This window comes from Sciurus carolinensis, chromosome 13 (genome assembly GCF_902686445.1).
Source record: "Sciurus carolinensis chromosome 13, mSciCar1.2, whole genome shotgun sequence".
Classification (NCBI taxonomy): Eukaryota; Metazoa; Chordata; class Mammalia; order Rodentia; family Sciuridae; genus Sciurus; species Sciurus carolinensis.
In genome coordinates this window covers 17,626,426-17,642,756 of record NC_062225.1, presented here as the reverse complement: position 1 = coordinate 17,642,756, position 16,331 = coordinate 17,626,426, and the positions used below count along the sequence as shown (strand labels likewise).

Below are 16,331 nucleotides of genomic sequence, written 5' to 3'. Positions count from 1 at the left end.
CCCGGCGTGCCACGCGGTACGGCCGTCTTCTGGGCTATGTAAAGGCCCTTTGGTCTAAGGCTTCCCTATTTCCTGGTTCGCCGGCGGCCATTTTGGGTGGAAGCGATAGCTGAGTGGCGGCGGCTGCTGATTGTGTTCTAAGGGGACGGAGTGGGGGAAGACGTTTGCTCTCCCGGAACAGCCTATCTCATTCCTTTCCTTCAATTACCCGTGGCGCGGAGAGTCAGGGCGGCGGCTGCAGCAGCAAGGGCGGCGGTGGCGGCGGCGGCAGCTGCAGTGACATGTCCAGCATGAATCCCGAATAGTGAGTGCAGGAGAGCACCGTTCGGCTGGGTCTGTGGGCCAGCTTGGGGAAGCTTAAAGGGTCAGGAGGACTGGGGCCGGAGTCGGGGCATCGGCCGGGGTGAGGCGGGGGTGTTGGGGCGGGAGAGGCTGGCGTCCGGGAGTCGGGCCCCATTGTCTGACGGCGGAGGGGCGGCCGGGGGGAGGGGTCGGGCCGGGCCGGGGGGGTGGTAAGCCTCCGGGGCCTGGCCGGGGTCAGGTTGGGGGGCCGGGTGCGGGGCCGCTGCGGAGGAACGGTGTACTGCGGGGTCCAGGCGTTGGGGACTCGGGTGGAGGGCGGTCTGAAGGGGTAGCTTTTCCCCGGGGGCAGTGACTTTTGAAGGCGGACTTGTTTTTAAGGGGCGGGGGCAGGGCTGGGCGGTCTCCGAGGGGACACTGGCAGACCCCCCGCACGCACTCTGAGGAGCTGTCAGGATCGTCGGGGTGGAAACCAGCTTTACTTGTAAATCCTGAGCTAGTTGGCTCTCTCCTCTTCCACCCTCCCCGCCAGGTTTCAGGTAATATGGATGTTTCTCGGGACTGCGTGGGATTGAGGGGAATGAGTAGATGGTGAGAGCGATTTAAAAATGTTTAGTCCTCTTTTTGAGTTGTTTCTTGGAAGAGTTCTCGAAGAACTGGCCGGTCCATTGCCCTCTTAAACACCTGAGCATTTGTGAGTTTGTTTTTTTTTTAGAGGACACTTAAGTCATTTTGTTTTCTGTAGGTCAGCAAAACAACCGAAACCAAGGAATGCCTTTCCGATACTACCAAATTAAAAGGAAGAGGTTGCTGTCAAGTTGAAAGAAACGAGTGGGACCTATGATAGATATGTAGGTTTTGGATTACCTACTTGAATGCTTGCAGATAGGGAATGAGGCTCCATGACGTGTCATGAAAAGTTAATGCATTCCTTTTTCTTGATTACTCAAGAAGTCACCACAGCAGATGTGACACACCTGGCACATTTCATGGGAACTGGTATTCACTTTCCTTTGGAAAGACCTTGTTAGGCGCTGCTCAGTGGCTCTTAAAAAAAAAATCCTCCAGTTTACATAGGTATAAATTAATGAATAACTAGAGGAGATTTAGTTGGTATTTCTCTTTAGTGTCAGAAGCCTTTAGGGGTGAGGGGAAGTTTTTTTAAAGCAAAATCAGTGTTTGTCTTAAAGGCAAATTGTTGCTTTGGTCAATTACTGCTAAAGATTTTCCCCTAAAAGGTCCACCCATCAGTTTAGCTGACGGTCATGTGTGTATCACATGGCTCTTGCAAAATACATTCTGATTTCAAGTTTTGTAATACTGTGGTTTGATGCTGAAATGTCCCCTTTCTTTTGCACTAAACAAAAGCCATAGTATTTTATTAGAATTCTGTAAACTTTTAAGAAGTTGAGGATAGTTTTCTTACAGTGACATATTTGCAGTGTTGGCAGTTTTTTCTTCCTTTATCAAGGGTTCCAAGGACCGTGGGTTTGACATAATTGAGCAGAGAAGAATTTGGGGTTCCTAATTAGTAGTTTTCCTGGTAGTAAAGAGCATGGATTGACCATTTTATGGAGGTTTGTAAACCTCTGTTATTTCCTGTATTTGTTAAATATATTTAGTACTATAAATAAATCTTGAAGATTAATTAGTTGAACAGAAATTTGATAAGCTACTCAGTTTCCGAATGTTTCTCTTTTTTGTAAAATAGTATAGGAGTCATTATTCCTAATATTAATATTAAGGTAGTGGTGAGATTTGAAAGTATGTAAACAAATTTGGAAAACTGCTAATACTCTTTAGGTGGTGTAAATCATCCTAGTGGTGCTAGGATTTAGGAACATAATCCTTAACTTCAAGGAGGTTGTAATGCAATATAGAAAATAGTTTTTTATCCTTGTTGAATATCAGTAGACACAGAAAGTTCCAGATGTTTGGCATGGATCAGAGCAATAACATTTCAAAGGAGGATAGTGGCTTCTGGTTGGCTGTTGATTTTTGGAAAACTGTAGAAGAGAAACCTGTAAGAGAATTATTAGCAATTACATTTGTAGAAGATTAAGGAGAATTTTTCAAGAGGGAGAAGGAAGAGGAACAATTAATAAATGGCAAGGACAATAATTCTTAAATATAAGATTGTGCCAAATCATCCTTTCTTTTGAGAACTCTAATGACCTCAACAGAATCAAACCCAGACAATTTTTAATTGTTTTAGGGTGCTGGGGCTTGAACTCAGGGCACCTTACCACTGTGCTAAATCCCTAACCCTTTTTATTTTTTGTTTTGAGACAGTATCTTACTAAATTGCTGATGCTGGCCTGAAGCCTCTTTCCTTAACCTCCTGAGTGTTGAGATTACAGACTTGGGCTACTTTGCCTGGCTCCAGGAATGGCTTTTATATTTTTTCTAGCATCAAGTATTCCGATATCTGGCTTACTCTTTCTACTCTATCTGGTATTCTAGACTGCCTAATAAAGTAATCAGGAGTTTGGGAAAACCTTTGTAAAAATGTTAGTGAAAATGGCTTAAGGTGATAAGAGGTGATAGGTATTTTATAGGTAACATCACAAGGACAGCCAGCCTTTTAACAGTCTGTCTTCAACTGTTTCTTATCTTTGATGAAGTTTGTTACCTGTGTAAAAGTGATTAGAGAAAATTTAGAAAATAGAGAAAAGTTATTTTTAAGATTTTTATTTATTTTTTGTATTGGAATTGAACCCAGGGGTGCTTAACCACTGGGCCACATTCCCATATCTTTTTTACTATTATTATTTTTAAAATTTTGGGGAGTACTGGGGTTTAAACTCCAGCACTGGACCAGTGAGCCACATCCACAGCCCTATTTTGTATTTTATTTAGAGACAGGGTCTCACCGCGTTGCTTAGCGCCTTGCTTTTGCTGAGGCTGGCTTTGAACTCAAGATCCTCTTGCCTCAGTCTCCTAAGCCTCTGGGATTACATCTTTTTATTTATTTTGATACAGGATTTTTGTTGAATTGCTGAGACTGGACTTGAAATTGTGATCCTCATCCTTCAGCCTCCTGAGTAGCTGGATACAGGCATGTGCCACTGTGTCAGGCTGTTCTTAGCATTTTATCATCCAGATAGAAGTCCATTTTCTTTAACATCTTGTCTGAACTTTAAAATCTTACACTTTTTCTTAAATTAAACTTTTGGTTGGGGCAAGGGCCTTTCCTGATTTTGGAATTTTGATTTAGTAACTAATGAATGGTATAGTAGCTAATGCTTAAAATTGTATCCCAAATGTTCCTTCACTCACTTTGGTTTATCAGCCAATAATTTGTCTCATTCTTTTTAGAAACTTAAAAGTCTACCTTATGGTGCTGGTAAGAATTTTTGTGATGAAAATATGATCTCGACAAAAGAAAAAAATTTGTTCTTTAAGGAGGAATAGGATTGTAGATTTGTATTCGTTGACATGACATTACTTACTGCTAGTTTTATTATGGAATGCTTTTTACTTTTATGATCTTTAATTTGTAAACTTTTGGTTTAGGGGTGAGGAGAAAAAAAACTGTTTACCACTGATAGAATTTTATGGTGGGTATGGTGGTACATGTCTGTGATCCCAGCTACTCAGGAGACTGAGGCAGGAAGATTGCTAAGTTCAAGGTCTCACCTACTTGGTGAGACCCTGTCTCAGTAAAAAGGACTGGGGATGTTGTTTACTGGTGAAACATCCCTGAGTTCAGTCCCCATTAGTCTGCCCCAAAATAATGATTGACTTTAATCTGTCCCTTGACTGCTTTCTGTTTTATTAGACTGATTTGGGGATAAATGACAACCCAGGGTTATCTTTAAGGTAGAAATTAAAGATAATGACCGGCTTGTTTGCATTTTAACTGCAAAAAAAAAAAAAGCAACTGGAAGTGTAATCTTCACAGTGGAAAAGTAGTCAGAAAGGGTCAAAGCTTTCCTTTTTCTCGAGATCTGAAAAATATTTGATATTCTGAGCTAGGTGATGAAGCAGTGATTATTTCAGCACACTAGTTAAGAAGTACTTAACATTATTTTCATACCAGAAACATTTTTCATAATGCATTGGCTTCTAGTGAATTTTTTTTAGTGTCAAAATAATTTTGTCTAAAAGAATATATTAGATATGTCTAAAGAAATGTATTGAAAAATAAAATTAAAAAATAAAAATAACATGACAGAAAATGTATTGAACATAAAACATGTGGACCTATCTTGAATGTACCAGTGAACTATATAGTAGAAAATTAGTAGTCTACTTTGATCTATCGTAATTTATTTTTATTTTTGACACTGGGATTGAACCCAAGGGCACTTAACCACTGAGCCCCATCTTCAGCCCTTTTTTATTTTTTTTGAGACAGGGTCTTGCTAAGTTGCTTAGATAGAGCCTCACTGAAGTTCCTGAGGCTGGCTTTGAACTTGGGATCCTCTTGTCAGCCTCTTGAGCTGCTGGGATTACAGGTGTGTGTTGCTCTGCCCGACTTTCTTTTTTTAAATTGTAGATTTGAAATGCAGACAGATTTTAAAGGGATCACTTTGTTTCTAACTTTTCTTCTCCTCTTTAAAAGTATGACTCCCCTCAAAATTTTGTCTTTCGAACTTTTCTGCAATGGTGAATTCAAGGAACATTTGACCTTTATTTTTTTGCCAAAGCTGTTTGAAATAAATCTTGTTTTATTTTTTGCAGTACTGGGGATTGAATCCAGGTTCTTGGGCTTGCTTGGTGAGCACTCTACTATTGAGCTACATTCTCAGCCCTCAAATTATTTCCTTTAAACTTAAGTATTTGAAAGTAAAAAGGAGGTCAGTTTTGTTATCTGACAATATGGTTTCATTAATAATATTCCTGGCTTTTATACAGGTTTTTTTTTTTTTTTTTTTTTTTTTGGTTAGAGATTTTCATTTATTTATTTAATTACTTTTGTGGTGCTGGGGTCCACCACAGGACTCGAATATGCTAGGTAAAGATCTCTACCACTAAGCTGTACCCCCCTCCCTTCCAAAAAGTTTAAAGAAAAATAACTATATTCTTTTTTTTTATAAAGTCATTTTTTAAAAAATAAGTTTGTTTTTATTTACTTATTTTTATGTAGTGCTGAGGATCAAACCCAGTGCCTCACATGTGCTAGGCAAGTGCTGTACCATTGAGACACAACCACAGCCCTATAACTGTATTCTCTTGGTCCAGAATATGATTGTCGGCAAAGAATCAAATCTGTAATTCTTAGGGTAATTTAAGTTTGTAGTAACTATAGAATCTCCACAAAGTGTACTTACAGAGTTTGTGTGTGTGTGTGTGAGAATGGGATGATCTTATGGGATCATTTAAAGATAAAAGCCGAAATTTTGTATTTAAAAATTTCCTTTTTTGCTGGGTGTGGTGGTGCATACCTGTAATCCCAACTACTTAAGAGGCTGAGTAGGAGGATTACAAATTCAAAGCCAGCTTCAGCAACTTAGCGAGACCCTGTCTCAAAATAAAAATAAAAAGGACTGGAGATGTTGGTCAGTGGTTAAGTGCCCCTGGGTTCAGTCCTTGGTTCCAAAAAATTTTCTTTTTCTTCACAATTAAAATAGGAATGTTGTTAGTCTTGTGTCATCAAATTAATTTATTTTTATTAATTTTTTTTTGTGTTGTGGAATTGAAATTGAACCAGCGCCTACAACATTCTACCACTGAATCACAGCTGCACATCCAGTTAACCGAAAAAAGGTTGCCTTAACGTATCTTGGCAGTTTTCTAGTTTGGTGTACTAAGGATTGAACCTTAGTGGATTTACCACTAAACTGGATCCCCAGTGTGTTTTACATGGTTTTTTTTTTTTTTTTGATAGGGTCTCCATAAGTTGCCTCGAACTTGGTATCCTCTTGTCTTAGCCACCTGAGTAGCTGGGGCTTGTGCTGCTGTCCTCAGCTAAGTTTTATTTGTTTATTTAATTTTTGGATACTGGGAATTGAATCCAGGGGTGCTTAACTCCACCGAGCCACATTCCCCAGTCCTTTTTTATATTTTAGTTGGAGACAGGGTCTTGCTGAGTTGTTTAGGGCATCACTAAATTGTTGAGGCTGGCCTCCTGAGCCACTGGGATTATAGGTGTGTGCCTCCGTGCCCAGCTCCAGCTAAGTTTTATTTCTGATAGTAAAGAATAATTTCCTTTTGCAAATGCTATCTACTTTTGCTTGTGTCATAATAATTTGAAGATGTTTAGGGTAAAATAAAATGCTTTTTAAAACTGAGATTTTTTAAAGATTTGCTTAATTATCAACTTAGAATGCCCTAAGACAAACCAAAAAATTGAAAATAGGGTGCTAATGCATAGATATTTTAGACATGCAGCTTATCAGCATTTTATCATTTTTTGCTTAAACTTCACTTTGGAGTTTTAGCTAAGAGATTTGGGCAAAGTGCCCAGATTTTTTTTCCCCCATTGGAGGGAGAGGTTGGTCAGGCTATGCCTGTTTTCCTGTAGAAGGTGGGGCTGAGATTGCTGCTTTGATGTTGGAAATAGAATTTAGGGAAGAAAACCTAGGCCTTGGTTTTTCTTTGGCACCACCTTGGGAGTGTTTCACATTATAAAAGGATAATGGTGGAATGACATATGTAAGTTGTGGTGGTGGGGTTCTGAGCCCCTGAGGAGCCAGAGAACAAAGTGTTTCTTGGTTGACTGACTTAAACATAAGAAATAGCGTTTGGAAGGATAACTAGGAAATTAAGTTTTCCTTGGTACTTTTGTGACTGGTTGGCTCAGTTGGCCAGAACATCCTGCCTTATTAAATCCAAGATTATGATAAGTTCCAGTTAAATTTATTTTGTTCTGTTTGCAGATTCTTAATTCTGACAAGTCATGTTGCTTTTGCTCATAGGTGAACAATCACCTTTTTAACTTTTTTGGTACCAGAGATTGAACCCAGGGGTGCTTTAACCACTGAGCTGCATCTTTAGCCCTTTTTAAGGAGTATCCACTATTCTTTGTGCCAGCCTCTTGACTAGGGTCTTTATACAGAGCATTTAATGGAGTTAGCCCCCTAAAATTAACTTTAAAATAAAACTAAGTGAATTATATAATTGAATTTTCCAAGTATAAGGATCCATTTAACTTTTCCTAATGTGTTTCCTTGTATAATAATAGTACCTAAGTAGAAATATTTATTTTTTTTTCTACTTTCCCTATAGATATTTTCCATTTTATTGCTTTTTGGGCACATATTCTTATAAGTACTGTGCTAACCAATTACGCCACTGGAGCTCCAGGGCACATATTCTTAACCCATTTATAGTTATATACCCCTATGATCCCTAGGAACACTGAAAAATACATATTTTTTATGGTGTTGGGGATGTAACCCTAGGCAAGTACTCAGCTATATTCCCAGCCTCATTTGAATTTTAAAATGTGGCGTTTGTTGGACATGATTTTATTTTGATGATCTGGTTCTCCCCTTTTCCCTCAAAAAAATTGGTTCTATCCACATTTATTTATTTGTTTTCCTGGCACTAGGGATCAAACCCAGGGCCTTGTGAATGCTAGGCAAGTGCTGTACCACTGAGCTACACCCCCACCCAACAAGTTAAATACCGTGATAATTTAAAGAATAGGGTGGCATAACAGTGCAAAAAATTTGGAGAAAGGGCCTGTGATTTCTGTCATTTACAGGAAGTTTTACTTGTGTTAAGTGGCGAGGAACAGAACACTGAGGAGGATTCTTTAGAAACCTTGATGCTAGTCTTGTGGTGGAGTCAAAGACAATTTGAGGGAAAAAAGGGGACAATTTGAGTTTTCTCCACTAGCCAGTAAGTTTAAATATGTACATTATTTCCTTTGATCCTCATAATAATTCTTTGAAGAAAGTATCATAGGGTTTTTGTATGTTTGTTTGGTATTAGGGAATAAACTCTGGGCCTCACATATTCTAAGCATGCACTCTACATGAAGGCTACACCCTAGCCTTCATAATGTCCTAGTTTTAAAGATGAAGAAACAAAGAAGAGTTAAAAGACTTGCCCAACGGCATTTGGAGTAGGCAACAGAATTGGAATTTTAACTCAAGGGCCTGTGATATTTTAGTCCAGATATGCTGTTTCTACTTTACTATGTGTGGTTGGTTGCTTCTAGGAATTTAATTTTTTTTTTTTTTTTTTTTTTTTGGCAGTGGTGGGGATTGAACCCAGGGCCTCAAAATGCTCAACCACTGAACTATATTCCCAGCCCTAGGAATCTAAAATCCAAGTCAGGTAATTAGGCCCTTGCCATTTCTGTGGACTTTTTTTTTTTTTCCCACTTGGTACCAGGGATTGAACCCAGGGACACTCAGCTATTGAGCCACATCCTCAGCCCTTTTTTGTACCTTATTTAGATACAGGGTCTCACTGAGTTGCTTAGGGCCTTGCTAAATTGCTGAGGTTGCTGAGGCTGGCTTCGAACTCACAATCCTGCTGCCTCAGCTTCCCAAGCCATTGGAATTACAGGCGCGTGCCACTGCGCCTGGCTTGACTCTTAATTTAAGAATTTATGATTAACTTTTCTAAATGTGTTTCCTTGTATAATAACAGTACAATAGAGAGGTCTCTTTAAAAATGTTAAAAGTTTGCCCCGAGATGTGGTGCATACCTGTAATCCCATCAACTTGGGAGGCTCAGGCAGAGGTATGGAAAGTTCAAAGCCAACTTCAACAATTTAACAAGGCCCTTGGCAACTTAGTAAGACCCTGTCTCAAAATAAAAATTTGAAAAAAGGACTGGGGATGTAGCTCAGTGGTAAAGTACCCCTGGGTTCAGTCCCTAGTTTACTCCCCTGCCCCCCCAAAATTTTTTCTAAGTGTTTGTAAGAATGCGTGTTATGTTTGAATGGACTTTTTACTTTGTCTTTCAGGTCTTGTGTTGGTTGATAATTATGGTTTCTCTAGGGTTGAAGTTATTTGTATCCATTTTCAGTTTTTCTGTGCTCTTAACTGCTCTTGGATATTTAAAATGGGGTTCTTAGAAGTCATGGAAGTTTTTGTGATTAAAAAGCAAGTGAAGCAGAGAACTGCCTTCTTGTAGAGGGCACACTTGCTATAGACCATGTTAGTATTTTGTTACTAGGCTTAGATAGTTAGGCCTGATATGATCATAGTATTTAGAACTATTAGCCAGTGATTTTTAAACTTTCACTTTAAATTGGTAAACTCCTGTGATCCTTTGTCACTCATCATCCAAACAGAAGCTTTGAGTAAAATAGCCTCAAAATTTTTGTCTATAACTTTGAAAGTTTTTTAATAAGTTATCTTGTGTTTAAGAGGGAGGAAGGAAATAATACTTGCCCCACTTATTGCTACATATCAGGTGACAGACACTGGGATAGATGTTTTAGAGACCTTTTTTCCTTTTTTTTTTTTTTCATGTTACTGAGGATTGAACCCAGGAGCGCTCTACCACTGAGCTCATCCCCAGTCCTTTTTATTTTTTATTTTGAGACAGTATCTTGCTAAGTTGTCCAGTCTGGCCTTGAACGTAATGTCCTTCTGCCTCAATCTCCCAAGTAGCTGATATTACAGGTGTGTGCCACTACATTGCTTAGAGACCTTATTCCTAATCCTGATAAGCCTAATTTAGGTGGTAGTGTGTGCTAATCAAACTTTTGAGTAACTTGCACCAAAGTCATTGCTAGTTTTGGATAGAACCTGAATCCAATAAAGGTGTTTCTAGCTCTAAAAACCATGCAGGCTTTGAGAGGTAAAGTCGTGGAGCATGGTTATATCCATTCGTTCCCTCATTGGTGTTTTTCAGCAAATGTTTATTATATATATATATTATAAAGCTGTCTAATCTTTTGTTCTCTTGCATCACTGGCCACTTCCTTCTGCCTTACCAAAACTTCCTTCACTTTCAGAATTCAGCTTGGAACTTCTGAAATATTATTCTAAACACAACTTAAATAAAACTTGGAAAATTAAGCTGTTGTCTCTGAATACCAAAGAAAAACAAGTAATTTTAGTGGTTGATCATAGGAACAGGGATTTATATATTAGATATGATACACACACACTAGGGATTGAACCCAGGGTCCTATGTATGCTAGGCAAATGTACCACTGATCGATGAGCTTCATTTTTATGTTTAGTTCTGGCTCTGCTTGTCCTTTGACACTTCTGCATTGATTTTCTGTTCCTCAGTAAGAAAAATATGCTTGAGTTTATCATGGACACTTTTTAACACATGGAACCCCACTGTAGGCCTGGCTGACATGTTTTTTATTTTAGGCAATCTCATAAAAACTTTAGGTCTCACAGCATCCTTGGAAGCATGGGCACATAATACCTATGGATTTTGGTGCTTTTTCAGCCTCCTTGATATGAAGGTAAAGAATTCTATTATCAGAGGTTCAGGACAACCTAATTTTCTATTTATTTTATTTTTAAAATTTTTCTTTTATGGTTGGGAATTGAACCCATGGCCTTGTCATGCTAGGTAATGTTCTGCCACTGGCCTACATCCCCTTTCCACCAGCCTGGTTGTTTTTTAGAGGCTGTATTGTGAGAAAGTGTTATGTCAAACTGTTCTTGTTTGGCAAGGTGGTACACACTTGAGCAGTCCTAGCTACTTGGGAGGATCTTTGAGCCCAGGAATTCAAGGCCAGTTTAGGCAACACAGGGAGATCCTGTCTCAATCCAGTCTTCAAAAAAAAAGTGAGGGAGAGGCTGAGGTGTGTAGCTCAGTGAGAGACTATGTGCTTAGCATGTGCAAGACCCTGATTTTGATTCTATTACCATAAAAGAAAAAAAGAACTGTTTGAGAGCTCCTGGCTCCTGCAACTTCTAAGATGGTGACATAACAGGAATAGAGGTAAGGCTACATAGGTTGTTTAAAAAAGGTGTAAAAAAGAAATGTCAAGCTGGGCGTGGTGGCACACACTTGTAATCCCAGTGCCTCTGGAGTCTGAGGCAGGAGGAACCTTTAATTCAGAATTCAAAGTCAGCCTCAGCAACGGGCGAGGTGCTAAGCAACTAGTTGAGATCCTGTCTCTAAATAAAAATAGGGCTGTGGATGTGGCTCAGTGGTCGAGTGCCCCTGAGTTCCATTCCCAGTACCTCACCCTGAGGAGGGGGGGATGTCAGTTAGCTGTAATGCTACAATTTACAAGCGTGCATTTTTCCAAATCTTTTTTTTTAATGTGTGTCTAAGTTTTTAAAAATCTTAAGTTACCCAGGATGGCTTTGAACTTGGGTTCCTTCTGTCTCAGCATCCTGAATAACTGGATTACAGGTGTGAGCCACCATGCTTGAATTGCTTTAGTAGCTTTTTAAAGAATATTATATAAATACTGGAAGTAGAGGTCTAATCTGAAAGTTGAATCAAGCATTCTGGGATGAGCCTTTCGTTGATCTGAAATAGAATGTATAGTTCGTGTTTTTCTCATCTTATTAAGCAAAAGATCATTCTAACATGTTAGCCAAAAAAATAGCACACATTCTGCTATTATCATTCAACTTCATGGAAACTGGGTAGAATAAAATTCATTCTTACTGATTAACATTGTTTTTGTTTTACTGTGGAAATCTCCAATATCACTGAAGTAGATCATGAGCTAACTTCAGGAGGAATTGATGGCAAAAGTAATTTTTCACTTGTTATTGTCTTTGATGCTCAGCCATTCAATTGTGAAAAGCCTACTAATTTTCTGCGGCCTTCACCTTCTCATTCAGCCTTAATTGGTGCCATTCCTACCTTCATGGTTTGAACTTCCTCATTGAATAATCTCTGTTTTTTGTAGTGCTGGGATGGAACCAAGGCCTTTAAGCAGCTAATAAGCAGGTGCCTTACCACTGAGCCACATCACTAACCCCTGTCTTTTTTGGGAATTTGATATTTAAATTTAATGTCATTGCTTAAGGTAATATAAATTCAAGCAGTTGAAAAGAATTTTCATTGATAATAAAAATGTACCTCAAAAGCAACTTTTAAAAGCGGTTTTACAAATTCATGATTTATGATTTGATTTGATTTACAAAATGAAAAACGAAATGTTTCATGTAAAAAAATTATCAGGAGCTGCTTTTATTTTTTTCCCCCCAGTACTGGGGTCGAATCCAGGCGTATGCTTCCAGTGAATATTTTTTATTTTGAGACAGGTTGTCCCTTAGTTGCCCAGGGTGGTCTGGAAATTGTAGTCCCCTGTCTCAGCCTCCTGAGTTGCTGGGATTACATGGGTATGCCATTGTGCCCAGAGGGGCTGCTTTTTGAAGGGATTGTTGGTTGTACCTATTTTGTGCATTTCCTCATCATTGTTAATGGTTCTTTAAACCCTTTATTTTGAACTAAATTTAGATTTATCAAAGAGTTGAGGAAACAATGTAGAGTTCCTGTGTGCTCTTCATCCAGCTTCCCACAGTATTAAAAACTTGTGTACATGGCACATTTGTCAAATTAAGAAATTAACATTGGTTCATTGTTCCCTTAAATGTAGACTTTATACTGATTTGTTCAGTTTTCTATTTATACTGTGCTAGGACCTACTTCAGAATACCATGTTGTATTTAGGTGTTTTGTCAGGTTAGCCACCTTCAATCTAAATTTCTTAGTCTCTCCTTTTTTCGTGATCTTGACTCTTTTTCCCCACATTTTTTTTTTTGTATTGGTGTATAATAGTTGTACATAATGATGGAATTTGTTGTTTCGTATCTGTACACGCACACAATATAAAAATGACCTTGACACTTTTTTTTTTGATACTGAGTATTGAGCCCAGGGGTGTTATACCACTGAGCCACATCTCCAGCCCCTTTTTAAATCTTTATTTTGAGACACGGTCTTGCTAATTTGCTTAGGGCCTTGCTAAATTGCTGAGGCTCATCTTCAACTTCAGATCCTTCTGCCTCAGCCTCCCAAATTGCTGATCTTGACACTTTTGAGAGTGCTGATAGGCACTGTATTTTGTAGACTGTCCATCAGTTTGTGTGTGTTTTTTATGATTAGATGGGGTTTATAGATTTTTGGGGAAAATAACATGAACCACAGAAGTCTGTTCATCACATCACATCATCAGAAGGTATGTAATATCAATATGATATATTGGTCATGCTGATGATATTACTGGAATATTATTTTTAGACTTGTTACTGGAACATTACTGGTGATGTTCACCTTGATTATATACTTAAGACATTGTCAGGTTTCTCCACAGTGAAGTTACCGTTTTCCCCTTTTCATACACTATTAGAAACCAATCAAGTATTGTACAGCACATATTCTTCCTAATGGGAGGATATTCAGATAACTTGTGGGGTATGTTAAACCCATCAAAGTAATAAACATTTCGGGGGACATACTTTGCTATGCAAACATCCTGTTTCTCCTTTTTTATTTATTTTTGTGGTACTGGGGATTGACCCAAGGGACCTTTGGTATGCTAGGCAAGTGCTGTGCCATTGAGTCACATCCCCAACCCTTTTTAAAAACTTTGAAATAGGAGCTCACTAAGTTGTCCAGGCTGGTCTTGAACTTGCAATCCTCCTGCACCAGCCTCATGAGTAGCTGGGATTACACACATGCACCACTGCACCTTGCTTCTCCTTTTAAGTTTCATCCACTAATTTCAGCACTTGGCAGTAGATCTTCTACACAGAAGTTAATGTGGAGATCTGCTGATCTTCTGTTTCTCTCATTTCTTCTTCATGTATTATGGGAATTCTCCTGTAGTGAAGATTTGTCTCCTCTCCCATTTATTTAATCATTTATGCTAGTGTAGATTCAAGGATATTTGTTCTTTGAGTTACAATCCAGTAATACATGGTTATTTACTCTGTGGTTCAAATTATCATTATTGTTGTTGTTGTTATTTTGGTACCAGGGATTGAACACAGGGATACTTAACTACTGAACCACATCTCCAGCCCTTCTTACATTTTATTTTGAGACAGGGTCTTGATAAATTGCTTAGGGCCTCACTAAATTGCTGAGGTTGGCTTTGAACTTGTGATCCTCCTGCCTCAGCTTCCCAAACTGCTGGGATTGTAGGAATGTGCCACCACACCTGGTTGTGGCTCAAATTATTTTGGTTTATCCATTGAACAAATTTTCAGGTTAGTTCCTGTGGGTTTTTTTTTTTTTTTTTTTTTTTTTTTTTGGTAGGGGAGGGTAATGGCGATTGAATGGCACTTTACCATTGAGGTATATCCCCAGTCCTTTTTAGTTTTTAGTTTGAGACCAGGTCTTACTAAGTTGCTGAGGTTGGCCTTGAACTTTGCGATCTTCATGCCTTTCCCAAGTCACTGGAGTTATAGGCATGTGCCACTGGGCCTAGCTTACTAGAATTGCATATTTTATATGAACAGTTTTATTGTTGTTTTGTAAATTATAGTTACAGAAATATCTAGAAACTCTATCTCTAATAAAATTACTATGTTTTTAAAACAAAAAAAATGTTAACTGAAAAAAGCAACTTAAAGATTTTGACTATTTTTTTGTTTCTTTCCTCCTTTCACTTTCCCTTTTTATGTCACTGGGGATCAAACCTGGGGCCTTTTGTATGCTAGGTAAGCACTCTACCACTGAGCCACATTCCTTGCCCTTTTTAAAAATTTTATTTTGTGATACCATCTCACTAAGTTGCCCAGGCTGGCCTTGAATATATGATCCTCTTGCTTTAGCCTCCCAGGTCACTGGGGTTACAGGCCTTGCATTTGCATCAGGCTAAAAACTAAGTTTTAGAAGCTATGTTACTTGTAACAATTCAGAATTACTCATTTTTTTCCAGCCTTACAGTTGCTCTGAAAGTAGAGAATTTGATCTTTAAGGTAATATATATACCTTAGGCATCATCTGTGGACGAATGCATTCTTTTTATTACAGTGGGGTTCAGTCCATCTGGCTCAGGGTGTTTATTGAGTGTTCATTCAAATAACCTAAAATTGGAAAGGATGTTAATTATTTAGTCATATTATACTTCAGTCTGTTGTTTTTATTTTTGTGGCATTAGCGATTGACTCTACCATTGATCTACAACCCTAGTTCCTCTTCTGATTTACTTGTTTAAAAACCTTTAATATGCTTTTGTATGTCTATTTTGCTACTGGCTAGAAACTTGGATTTTTTAATTCTTTTCCTTAGCTATAATTAGGGAACAATAAGTATACCAAGGTAAAACAGTAAGTTTTACCAAGTTGATATTTCAAATAATACATTACTCTGAATAAACCTAGGTAACATTCTCTGAATATTCACAAAGATAATCAGTTGTAAAAGTTTTACATCTTGCTTATGTAAATAATGCTAACAACCTAAATTTAAATTTGTGACATTTGGGTTTCAATTTTTAAGTAGATACTAGCTTTTGAAATTAAATCACAAACAAAAAAATTGAAAGTCATATATACCTTCTAAATAAAAACAATATGTAAATTCTTGATCTGGTATCCTTTTGATTTTTTAAAAATATATATGTTTTAGTTGTTAGTGGGCCTTTATTTATTTATATGTGGTGCTGAGAATTGACTTCAGGGCCTCAAACATGCTAAGAACCCCAGCCCTGTCCTTTTGAGAACATATGGAAATTGAGTTGATAATGATTTATTAGAGATTCCTTTGGAGTCCTAATCTGGTGTATTCTGGTCCAGGGAGGAATTCTGGGGGCTGGTTTTTGAGCTAGACCTGGCAATAATAGATGGACATAAGCAGCGCCTAGTTTTCAGTGTTTCTGAAGGATATTTGAACACAAGCTCAGACTGTTGGTGAAGTTCTGTGCTTTCATAAATAGCCTTTGATTTTATCAACATTTGTAGCATAAAAATTTATAATATGGTCCTTCAGAAATTATCTGTGTATTGAGAGGAAAATTCCAGATGAGATGCTAGGAAAGGGTCATAAAATTCCCTTCATCGGAGGAATGTCATGAAAATTTTGGTTTTAGAATTTGAAGGAGACTGATAGGTTCATTGACTAGAACAATAGACAGTTAACTTTATCTTCTAATACTGTAAAAGGAGTGGGAAGGCACTTGGACTCTCCTGGGATGTGTATCACGTATGTTTCCTTCCATTCTTTCCTTGGAAATGGAA

General features: G+C 38.2%; 1 protein-coding gene across 1 annotated transcript in view; it reads left to right on the top strand.

Annotated features, from left to right (window-relative positions):
- The first annotated feature begins 70 nt into the window (after positions 1–70).
- Rab1a (RAB1A, member RAS oncogene family) overlaps positions 71–16,331 on the top strand; it is a 29,515-nt gene continuing 13,254 nt past the window's right edge. The window contains exon 1 of the mRNA XM_047523226.1: positions 71–304. Coding sequence (XP_047379182.1) covers positions 282–304 — 23 coding nt within the window. The 5' untranslated portion in view covers positions 71–281. The remainder of the gene's footprint in view (positions 305–16,331) is intronic.